Raw genomic sequence first — 11,737 nt, 5'->3', positions numbered from 1 at the left:
ACCTGTTACTAGAGCGTGACGGTCTCTGGTTGGGGCAAATCTGGTCAGCTATGCTTCTATTTTAAAAACACCACCAGCCTTGTAAGCCTGGCACCATTCAGGCAGCACTGCAGATGGCTTTGTAAAACCAGCTCCAACATCTACTGCCTGAATTCATGTTCGAGGGGGGGGGGGGGGGGAGCAGGAAGTGCTGAGACAAACTGCTTTCAAAATAGCTGAGCTCAATTTCTTCCAGTGTGGAGGCAATCTATCGAACGCAGAGCGATTTTGAATCCATGAAACTGAGCCAGACATGATTCATGAGTCATGCATGTAAACAACAGTGTGTAAACCACGCTGTGTGGGACATCAGTTCTGACGGAGAATTGGATTTGGAAAGGATTAACGATTCACAGGAATAGAAGATTGGTTACAGACAATAGCAAGCTATTCTGACCATCGACTAATTGCATTGTGGGTGCTCTGATGTGCACCAGATTAATGAACATGTGCTGGGTGAGTTCAGGCAGAATACTCTGTCAACCAGACCATGAACACATGGTTATAGGGCTATACTGTTCCATTTTATCCATCTCTTCCTCCTTCCTGGCTTATACAGTGCGCTAATATAATAACACCATGATTGCGAGGTTTTAACTGTACAATCCAGGGCTTTGATGCTACTCCTCTAATTCAAAAATAAACACCAACAGACAATTAAGATCCTCATGTGTCCCATCAATCATGTGACAGCACAACAAAACAACAGCCTCGCAGAAAACAAGGCAATCCATCATGAAGCGGAAAGTCATCAATCATATTCTTTGTATAAAAAAAACAAATACTGAAGCTGAAGTTCGTTATTTTCAGGTCTAGAGGTGAATTCCTCAAGTCTACCATTTGGCTGACACTGTATCAGCACTTTTCAAATATCATCAGGGGTAAAAGCTTGGAGGTACAAACATGAGGCCGATCATTAGTTTAGATTGAAAGTATTCCACTGGAATACGTCAACTGACTTCAGTAAGACCAACTGACTATTTATAGCACAGGCCAGTTTTTATGGTCCCCACTGAGCAACTCCTGTTTGACTGTCTGCTCTTCATCATCAGACATTTACAGAAACATTGAAATCTGGAGGCAACAGAGGCCTCTGTGGCCTGACTATACTAAGATTAACTACATTAAGATCATTAATAGAATTATTGAAGGCTTCCTCAACTCTCAATTGTCAGCCACTCTTTAAAATATATATTTAGAGATGCTGGCTCATTCAATGAAACTAACTTTGCTACAGCATTTAGTTTTATACCTCAAACTGGCCTTTTTGATTTGATCAGCTATGGCTGGTGCCACTTGTTCAACACATTTCCATGTTGTACTCAATAAGGTGAGGACATCTCAGCCAACATGTCCAGCTATGAATGATTTTTTTATCTGAGCAACACTAGAAAGGATTCAGAGGAGCACTGCGACCGGTTCAGAGTCCTGACACAGAGCATGCACAGAGTCATTGTGCCATCTGTTGGATGTACACATAACTGCAGCAGGCTGTTATAGGTAGCAGGGACAGGACACATTCAGAGGACACATCAGTCTTTTTCTACCCTCAATCAATATCTAAAAAGTAAGAATAATTCATTTTTTTAAAATGCCACTAATGATCCAGTAAATGCTTAATGCTAGTACTATTAAATATGTTTGGAAATACTCAAAATGCATTTACGGAAAGGGTAACTAAATGTATGTGTTTTCTTTGTGTGCGTTGTCTTTGCTTCTACAGTTCATCCGATCACTAAACCACATTGCACTGTATTCAAATATATCTTATTTTCACAGATTATAACTTTCATACATGTGAACCACAATATTTTTTGGACAAATTATGCTGTTTAACTGGCAAATCATAGAAATTACACCAGTGCTATTTGGTTTGAGTAAAAGATTCAAGATATTTGCATGTATAACACAATATAATCTTATACTTTTTATTCAATTACTTTATTTTAGACTAATTGGTCTCGGGATGTAATTCAAACACAACCATGAATAGCTGCAGCTACGGATGCTGCAGTCATGGTTATGTTTCATCATTGTAATATTTATTTTGATAAATAAATAAAACATTTTATAAGAGAATTATTGTTATTTATTAATTGGTGATTTGAATTCGTTTTGGCAGTCTTAAATACAGGGAAAGAAATTTGAGTTTATTTTTTCTAAGAGTTTAACAGCGGTGGGAAAGGTTTTCAGATTATTTTGTTGATCAATAGTAGAAATACTACAATCTAATACATATTTCAGTACAAGTCAATCTTGTATTTCAAGGGAAATATTATCAGCAAAATGTGCCTCACAAAAGTAAAAGTACACATTATGCAGAAAGTAATATGAAGAAAATATTATTATTATATATATATTATTCTGTGAAAATACTAGACAACCACAGTCCTACATTGTAAATAGCTTAATTTAGAAATAATTAGATTTACACACTGTTAGGTTTTTATTAATGTGTGGCACCAGTGTGTGTGTGGGTGGATATATTTGATGTGATGTATGTTGTTGGTGGCATGAAAGTGAATATTTGTTACATAATTTAGTTGTTGATCATTCTGTGAAAATTTCACAAAATCTAAATGGACTTTGGGCTTCAAACTAAAATCTGTCCAAAACAAACGAGTGTGACCACGGACGGGTTTGATGTGTGGACCCCGGCGGCGCTCCGGGTGGGCGGGGTTGACCCGGTGGAGGGGCGGGGCGGTTGAGAGGTCAAAGTTGAATTCATTTTGTCTTTTGTGCCAAGCAGAAGAGTGGAGTCCGATCGAACAGCGGTGTCTCTTCCCTCTTCCCCGGATCCTTCTAAAACTCCCTCCCGAACCTCTCCCCTTCCACCCTTGCCACCCTACCCACCCCCTGAACGCTCTTCAAGGGACGGTTCGGGTAAGAGCCCCGCTTTTGTTTGTTCCCTCTGGGGGTGAAGGACGGGGGTAACTCGGCGTGCCTCAGTGGGCTCCGTAGGCCGCGGGATCAGACTATTTCCTGGATCAGACCATGCTAACGCTAGCGACCTGGTGGAAAATTACCGAGCTGTGGTAACTGAATGGGCGAGCTAGTTGCTAGCTGGTGGTTTTTAGGTGTTTGCTTTATAGATGGGATATCTAAGTATTCCTGTGGTTCAGTGTACTGTTACTTCGTAAATATGTGAAGTAATGGTGGAGATGTAGCGCTGCTAGCTTAGCATACACATCTTGCTTGCGTGACTGTCTGTGATGCTCTCTTTAAAATAGCATCTGCGATGTTAACAGAGCACTCTGTTGCTAATATTTACGCACAAACACGACATAGAGTTGCTGTAATGCTCAGAGGACGTTTTGGCAGCTCGCATTTAGGCCTCCAAAATTAAAGCGACAATCAATGTCGCCACAGCTGTTTAGCCAGGAAGTAGATGGTGCCTCAGGGAGACAGTGGGTCATTGTGCTAACGTGAATGAGTGGACTCCTGCCAGGCTGATGTGAATTACTGGACTCAAACATCTCATTCTTTCGGAGCAGCTAGCTAACGTTTTTAAAGTACAGCATCAGCCCGAGCCTACAAGATGGTAGCCCCCCGCATCACTTCATTGATCTGCACTGACAGCAGCTCCATAGTAAACAAGGCTTTCTCATGAGGTGTCCTCATAGTTTCCAGTTACTAAATTCGTCCCTGATGGTCACATTTTCCGTTCTGTTGCAGACATTCAGCCAGTGACCAAAGACCCACTCTGTTGGCCAGTGTAGTGTGTGTGGATTCAGCTGCAGCAATGGACTCAAGTCTGGTCGAAGGAGGACTTAATGTTACCTTAACCATCAGGCTACTCATGCATGGGAAGGTGAGTGTGGCTGCACGCAGTGTTTGATGAGCCTCTCATCTTATTTAGGGCGAACGCTGCTGTAGTCAGAATAAAATGAAACCCAATACCTATTGAGTTTTCCTCTTGTTATTGACCATGAAGAATACATTTATTGTGTTAATGTGCATTTTTGTTCTCTATTGTAGGAGGTTGGGAGCATTATTGGCAAGGTGAGTTGTTTTTGCTGCCAGAATGATGCTATCTACATGGCACCCATTGGTGTGTTTTGTAAATATTGTGTATTTGTGCCTTCCTTACAGAAAGGAGAGTCGGTTAAGAAGATGAGAGAGGAGGTAAGATTGGGGTTTTTTTAAGGATGTGGGTAAATAAGAAGAAACATGCTCACAATTTCGGTGAAGTAGACTCATGCATCATATGATAACACTGTGACTGATTTGATATTTCCTGTTTTCTCCCCCTATCTGTGCAGAGTGGCGCTCGCATTAACATCTCAGAGGGGAACTGTCCGGAGAGGATCATAACCCTTGCAGGACCCACCACCTCCATTTTTAAAGCCTTCTCTATGATCATTGAGAAACTGGAGGAGGTTAGATTTGCGCCCTACATCTGAAATCAGACGTGTTAAAGCAGAAGAACTGACACATTTTAATGTTTCATGTCCCGTTGTTGTGTCCTCTTCCCTCCAGGACATTAGCACCTCAATGACTAACAGTACGGCCACCAGCAAACCGCCGGTCACCATGCGCCTTGTTGTGCCTGCCAGCCAGTGTGGCTCACTCATTGGCAAGGGTGGCTGCAAGATCAAGGAAATCAGAGAGGTTAGTCATAGTGTTTCTTTCTTTTTGTAATGTTTGAACCACTGTCTTGTCCCCGGTGTGTCTTAACCCTGTTTGCTGTTCATGTTTGTGTCTTTGCAGTCAGCAGGAGCTCAGGTACAAGTAGCAGGGGACATGTTGCCCAACTCAACAGAGCGTGCCATCACCGTTGCAGGGACCCCACAGTCCATTATTGAGTGTGTCAAGCAGATCTGCGTCGTCATGCTTGAGGTACAGACACTGACTATTGTAAAGCTGCTTTCACTCTTTTGGTAATCTGTGATGATCGTTATTGACACTGTTGGTGGTTTATTACTTTGTGTTGCTGTTGATGTTACTCCAGCAGTCAATGTTTTTTGTTTTCTTAGTCTCCACCAAAGGGAGTGACCATCCCGTACAGACCCAAACCCTCAGGCTCTCCTGTCATCTTTGCAGGTGGTCAGGTAAACAACGTAAAAAAAATTTGTTTGTTCCTTTAGGTGTGTCACTGGAACTTTTTTGCCCAACATTGTTCGCTGTTTTGGGGGGAAATATTCCCACTTTGTACTGAAGCAATTCTGGACAAAAGAATTTAATTGTACACGGGCTATCATTCTGGTCGCGGGTGTGCTGTCTTTTGCCTGGCTTTGTTCTTGTAGCACACCAAGGACATAGGTCTGATGGATATTGGAGTACACTGTGTGTGACACTGCCACACCCTCCTAAGTGCTGTTCTCTCCTTGCAGGCATACGCTGTCCAAGGGCAGCACGCCATTCCACAGCCTGATGTAAGTGAAGGGCCCTCTGTAAGTGATCCAATATATTTGCAACTTCGGTCCGGGGAAGCCATGCCACCTTCTTATTTCATCCCTTTGACTCTAATTTTTCCAACCACCACTGCCTGATGCACATCCATTTATAACATTTATAAAGATTATACTTCTTGAAATAACACTATATTTGTTTTAACAATATTGTTTTGACCCATGAGGCTAAATCATGAGTTCCATGTTCCATTTCATATTTTCCCCTCATTGCCACTATAACCACTTACTAAAGGGAAATAATTACAAAATTTCAGCTTTGAAATGTCTCCTGGATTTTTCCTCGCTCATAATTTGGGTCTGTTTGTTTGTTTGCTCTCCACGTCCTTTCCTCCATTCTTTCAACAGCTCACCAAACTTCACCAGCTGGCCATGCAGCAGAGCCCCTTCCCCATTGCACATAGCAACCAGGGCTTCCAGGGTAGGTGGACAGATTGAAAGAGGGAATGCGAATGCTGTAGATTTGTAATAATCCACCCAGTCAACACACTCATGCCGTTTCTTTGCATTTCTTCAGCTGGGATGGATGCCTCTGCACAAACTGGCTCTCATGAGCTGACCATTCCAAACGATGTAAGTCACATTTATCTCCTTTCTGCTCAGTTACTGTGTCTCTTCTTAGCAGAGAAACATGATGCATTTTTCTCCCCCTGCCGTTTGTGTATCTTCTGGTGCTGATTTTTTTTTTTTTTGTCACATTCGTCCTCTTCCTCCTCAGCTCATTGGCTGCATCATTGGCCGTCAGGGGGCAAAGATCAATGAGATCCGTCAGATGTCAGGGGCTCAGATCAAGATTGCCAACCCTGTGGAGGGCTCTACTGACAGACAGGTCACCATCACTGGCTCCCATGCCAGCATCAGCCTGGCCGAGTACCTGATCAATGCCCGGTAAGAGGCTTTATGCAAGTGCAACACATCCATCACAGAGCAGCAAGTTGTCAGAAACACAGCAGTGTTTTAATCCTGACTGTTTACTTTGGGTCGGAGATAGTAAAACTCTCCGGAGTGCAGTTTGTCCGATTGTATCATCTGACTATGATTTAGCCTCTGGAAGCAAAGACCAGTGTTTCAGGGCTCCTTGTGTAGCCAAGACTCCACAAGCCGGAAATTGTTTAACCCATGTGAGTGTAGATACATTTTTAAAAAGCTAAATGGTCATCTGGCGATAGAAAATGGGTTCCAAAGTTGCGTTCCAGCCAATGTGTTCGGCTCTTTTGCTCTCTCCACGGTCTTTACCTGGATGCAACCAAAGCCTGCTCAAAAATGATTGGTCAGTATCACTTGGACTACCAACTGATTACAAACAAACAAGAAACTCGTCATATGTGCATTTGGCTGACCAGTAGTCATGTCAAATACTTAAGAGGTGAAGACTTCCCTCATGCTCATTATTAGTAAAACACTGGGAAAATGAAATAGGTCTGGTTTTACCAAAGCTTTATTCGCATCACTCTACCATCACTCAATGTAGTTTTCACTGGTGGTAAAAGACAGCAGAATCTTCACTGGTGCTGATTATTTATTTCACCGAATTTTGTGTCTTAAATCTTTTTTTTTTTATTTGCTGATGTATTATCCATTTTATTTCCTCATTTTAAAATGTAGCATGTGTTTTTATGATTTTTTTTTTTTTTCTGGTGTGCATTAGTCTCAATAGTAGTTTTAACTGTTTACATTTATACTGTCTTATTATCAGCTTCAGATACAATCACTTTATTTAACCTGCTGTTGTGCAGCAGTTTCAGTCCAAAGTAGGTGTGCAGAGTATAATGAGTATCAATAAGGTGCAAACCTAAAATCTATACAGCCAGGGTCTGAAATTAGCATTTGCCAAATGCAGGTAAATTGTTGGCAGTGGTGGGTAAAATCATCAGGCCATCTTCCATAACGGTGGAAAGGGAAACACAACAGAATGAGGCTGTCGTGGAGAAGAAATGATGCTGTGGTAATTTAGGGAGGCTGAATAGTACAGTAATAGCAGTTAGCTCAGTTTTTTGCAAATTGCTTAATTTATACTGATTTTAGTGCTCTACAAGAAAGATTTAGTTGTTGGCTGTCATTGGGTGATTCAGAAGATTATGACTTGCAGCTATGATCAAGATAGTAACATGGAGGCTCCTGAGCAGGTGGCTATAGCTGAGAGAGAGACACCTTAGCAGCAAGCAGGTGGATACAGGAAGTCACCTCTGAAATAACGAGCAAATGAACAAGGCTGCAGAGACAATTACACTCAGAACCTTGCTAAAAGGGAATTCATTAAAAGAGCTCACACATTGCTACTCATTAAATGTTTTAAATGGACAGGCCTACATCAGCATTTTCTTGATGCAAGTAGGAGCTCCTCAGCCCTCCCCCATTATCTTACCGATACCGGGGCTTCCATTTTCACTCTGTGGCGACCCCAGCACTCCGCCACTTGTTTCATGATCACTAATATCTGCCTGTAGCCCCACCGCGCGTCCCTGCTGGCTACAGCTGAGCGCCAGGTCTCTCTGCAGGAGCCGGTCAGCTGTGCGCCCATTGAAGGGGCTGCGGAAGCCACACGCTCGTCTGTGCACCCATCAGTAGCACCAGTCACATACAGTATTTGAAAAAACATGAATATTGTGGCGGTTTCTTGACATCCACCGCGGCTGGCTTGTCAGTAGCGCGGTATGGCAATAATGTGTTCAGCTTAAAGACTCATTGAGCAAGGTTGGCGTATGACTAGGAACATGTAAAAGTTGCTCACAGCTGTTATATAAAAGCAACGTTATTGGCTGTAGAACCTTATTCCTTTTTGACCTCAAAAGTTCACAGAATTGTGACTAATAACCATCAATAGAAAGACACGCATACGTACTCTCCCGCTGTATCGCCTTCACGGGCTCATGACTTGATGCAACCTCGCACATCAGTTTTGGCAGGTTGATGAGTCTAATGTTTCTCACATTAATATATGAGACGAACAGAAATGTTATATTTCTACAATTTGTTCGCCATTTGAGGTTCGGTTGGGGCTCTTTTGATTATGTCATCTTGTTGCGCCCTCCTCTTCTGCAGTGGTTTAAATTTCTTCTGCCAATGTCTGTCCCTCTGAGTCACAGGAGCATTTTTAGTCTGTCACGTCATACCAAATTTGAACTTGCATGTAATGTTTTTTTTCTTCTTGTAAATATATCAAACATTGATAACATTCTTAACATTAAATGATCTAAATGTTATTCCCTCATTAAGCACACGAAGAACAGGCAGATAAACTTTGAGTGGCAGACAAAAGGCCGGCAGGCAGTGACAAAGGTTATTTTCAGAGCCTGTATATGATGCCAAAATATAAAAAGGTTAACAAAGCCGCAAATCAAATGTGTGCTTGTAAAACCTGCATGCTGATGTAATGAAATTTAATAACAAGAAACGCAGCTCTTCATTTCATGAAACTGGCATATGTGAATGTTGTCTATTTAAAATCCAGCTAGCAGTGTGCTGCTGTCTAAACATTTAAGCTCAAATACTGAGAATGAGATATTAAGGTTGAATTTCTCTGCTCCTTCTCAGACTGTCCTCTGAAGCTACTGGACTCGCAGCCAACTGACATGGAGGATCTACATCAGCATCTAACGTAACCCCTCCCCCTACTTTTTACCAAGAGGTCCCTTATTGAACTTAATGCAAAAACCAAGTACTATAAACTCACTGTTTTCTCCTCTGCTTTGGTTATAAACCTACTCAGTTGTAATTACACCATCATCATGATATTGGTATTTTATTTATTTATTATGTTTTTAAATTCCCTTTGCATATAGTTTTTAAAGACTTCCTTCTGTTGTATTTTTTTCCTCTTATTTTACTGTATATCTGTATGATCTTCTTGATATAGGTAAAAAGTTTTAGAAAAATCTGAAAAGGCATAAATAATGTTTTTCTTATGTCAGATTTTTCTTAGAAAATGTAAAAATGAAGAAAAAAAGACACAGTAACATTATAGATGGACTGTTCTCTCCCTTCCTTTTTAAATATCTATTTATTTTTATTTAATACACCGCTCCTTGTAAGAGTAGAAGTCATTGACATTTGCCATCTTTTATTTGAAGCTGTACTTCCTGAATGAGGCATTGTGGGTTTAACGGGTTCCAGTGGGTGTAAATGATTTCCAGTTGAAGTTGTATGCAGGAAAAACCTTTTTAGACTGAAGGTAATTTATCCCTTGTTGAGTGCGGGTTCAAAGGAGAATTTTAAGCTACGTTACGTCTCACCTCTAATTTGCTGAGAAATTGTTTTGTGTCATTCCTGTGTTTCCATCCGTTTTATTTCTTGATCAGGACTTTTGAGCATTGTTGTGTATCGGACTCTGATAAGGGTGGGTGGGCCTTGGTCACCAGGAGTGGGCCTGAATGAGAGGAAAATATTTTCTTTTCTCTGAAATTACTAAGACCATAGTAATGACGATGATGACGATAATAACATTGAAATGTTTGTTTTAAATAGAGAAAATATTTTTTTTAACTGCAGGGCTGGGGAATGCTGCAAGGGGCAAAACTACAAGACATATTGGTCTTTATAAGTATATTATGCTGAGGTATTAAATTATGATTAACTAGAAGGAGAATTATAGAATTAACACTAGTTTCCTGCTATCCTTTTTTGCCTGGGTCAGATTTTATTTTTTATTATTCTTTGCAGGATGAAGAAACTCACGTTTTGTGCACGTTTTCAAACTATTGTAGATCTGGGTGCAATTAAATTGTTGAAGAAATGAAATGCAGAAATAAAAAAGATGTGAAATGCTTACACAATCCTTGGTTGTTCTTGCATTGTAATGTTTTGGGTTTTTTTTATTCATAAAGACAGCCGGCACGACAATGTGATCATCCTGTTACCAAGCTCAGATTTATTAATAATCTAAAAACACAGTCCTGTCTCGAGTGGTGGTGGGGGGGGGTCTTTTTTTTTTTTTTTTTCTTTAAATGAAATGTAGATGTGAAGTTAAGAAATGACACTGGAATAGTTTGGACATGCTTAAAGACGATACTAATTTTTTCCTCCTTCAGCTGACATGGCGTAGTAACACTCTAGCTACGACATGCCCCATCTTTTTAAACAAACATCACACTGTTCTTTTTTTTTTTTTAACCAATACATTATTTATTGTTGCTCATAATATTTTGCTTTCGATATAATTCCTATGTTACAGGTACAATGTGCAATGCTGTATAAAAACAAAACATTTCTATTCAAACCCAAAGGATACTTACTGTTCTACTAGTAACCACCACAGAGAAGTGCTCTATTCCTTACCTGGCTACTTCTGCAGTTATCTTAAAGGGTAAAAGGAACAGCTGAGGTTTTTATGAAACCCATCAACGTTACGACATATGGGAGTCCTTTTGGTTCATTACTTAAAGGGGAGCTCCCCCAATTTTTCTCATTAACATTTTACAGCTCAAAAAGTACCATGTGGAAAAATCGCCTCAGGTGATGCAACCTGAGTCATCGTCAGGCGCCGCTTGAAAATGGGGGAAAAAAACCTCTGTAGCCAGTTCTAGCATAATGCACCCGAGTCTCCAACACAACTGTTGTCAGCTAGTGCATTGTGAGTAATGTAGACAAGGAAGAAAGATCTGGTTTTGCTGCATCGATTTTGATACTTTTTTTTGCACTGCATGTTATGAGTTTGACAATGTTATAGGAGTGCAACTGATGGAGTACTCTTATTACTGCACCCACACCAGTGTGTGTTGCTGACATAGTACCTTTGTTAACACATCCAACTAATAAGAAGACATTCAGACAACGAACAATAAACCACGGAGCAATGTTTCCCAGACCTGCTCCTGGGGGCCACTGCCCTGCATGTAAGATAGATGTTGCCTTGCTCCAACACGTCATTCAAATGATCGGCTCATCATCAAGCTTTGCAGACGCCTGCAGACAACCCAGTCATGTGAATCAGGTGTGTTGGAGCAGGGAAACGCGGTCTTAGAGCAACGCCGGTATACGTACAATAGCTGCAACCAAAAGGTCGCTCATGTTGTCACAGCTTTGATAAGCTTACTTAAAAACCTCAAGCATATCTTATGTGTATTTGAAACTCAGTAGTAGGAGGGTTAAAAAAAATAATATATTACCTACTGAGAATCCTAATTATGCATCATGATCGATGTCTTGGTGAGATTTTCATTCCATTTTTTTTTCTTGAGTGCTGACATTTATTAACAAATCAAAATAACTGAAGTAATACTTTCAGGATTAAAAAAGTGTAAACTTTCACAAAATATAAAACTGACACATTCGAACCATAAATTATAAAC

The 11,737-nt window shown here is 40.7% G+C and overlaps 1 protein-coding gene across 2 annotated transcripts; it reads left to right on the top strand.

The window, feature by feature from the left end:
- Positions 1–2,788: 2,788 nt before the first annotated feature.
- Positions 2,789–10,222, top strand: LOC139209653 (poly(rC)-binding protein 2-like). Of its 2 annotated transcripts, none has more exons than XM_070839452.1 (13): positions 2,789–2,922; positions 3,715–3,850; positions 4,018–4,041; positions 4,132–4,164; positions 4,302–4,418; positions 4,519–4,650; positions 4,750–4,878; positions 5,016–5,090; positions 5,373–5,414; positions 5,799–5,871; positions 5,968–6,023; positions 6,169–6,338; positions 8,985–10,222. In XM_070839452.1, exons 2-13 carry the CDS (start codon positions 3,782–3,784, stop codon positions 9,019–9,021), a joined length of 957 nt encoding a protein of 318 aa, XP_070695553.1. In that variant the 5' UTR covers positions 2,789–2,922; positions 3,715–3,781; the 3' UTR covers positions 9,022–10,222. The 2 variants fall into 2 exon arrangements, with proteins under 2 accessions (XP_070695553.1, XP_070695552.1); XM_070839451.1 differs by having other exon boundaries at positions 5,373–5,432.
- Positions 10,223–11,737: the final 1,515 nt, after the last annotated feature.

Source organism: Pempheris klunzingeri, chromosome 11 (genome assembly GCF_042242105.1).
Source record: "Pempheris klunzingeri isolate RE-2024b chromosome 11, fPemKlu1.hap1, whole genome shotgun sequence".
NCBI lineage: Eukaryota > Metazoa > Chordata > Actinopteri > Acropomatiformes > Pempheridae > Pempheris > Pempheris klunzingeri.
The sequence above is the reverse complement of the archived record's forward strand: the minus strand, read 5'-3'. Positions and strand labels throughout refer to the sequence as shown.

Excerpts from the sequence above, each read along its gene's own strand:
- LOC139209653 (XM_070839451.1), top strand. The coding sequence starts at position 3,782 with ATGGACTCAAGTCTGGTCGAAGGAGGACTTAATGTTACCTTAACCATC. Across the intron at positions 3,851-4,017 it reads GGCTACTCATGCATGGGAAG|GAGGTTGGGAGCATTATTGG; the intron begins GTGAGTGTGGCT and ends TCTCTATTGTAG. Across the intron at positions 4,165-4,301 it reads TTAAGAAGATGAGAGAGGAG|AGTGGCGCTCGCATTAACAT; the intron begins GTAAGATTGGGG and ends CTATCTGTGCAG.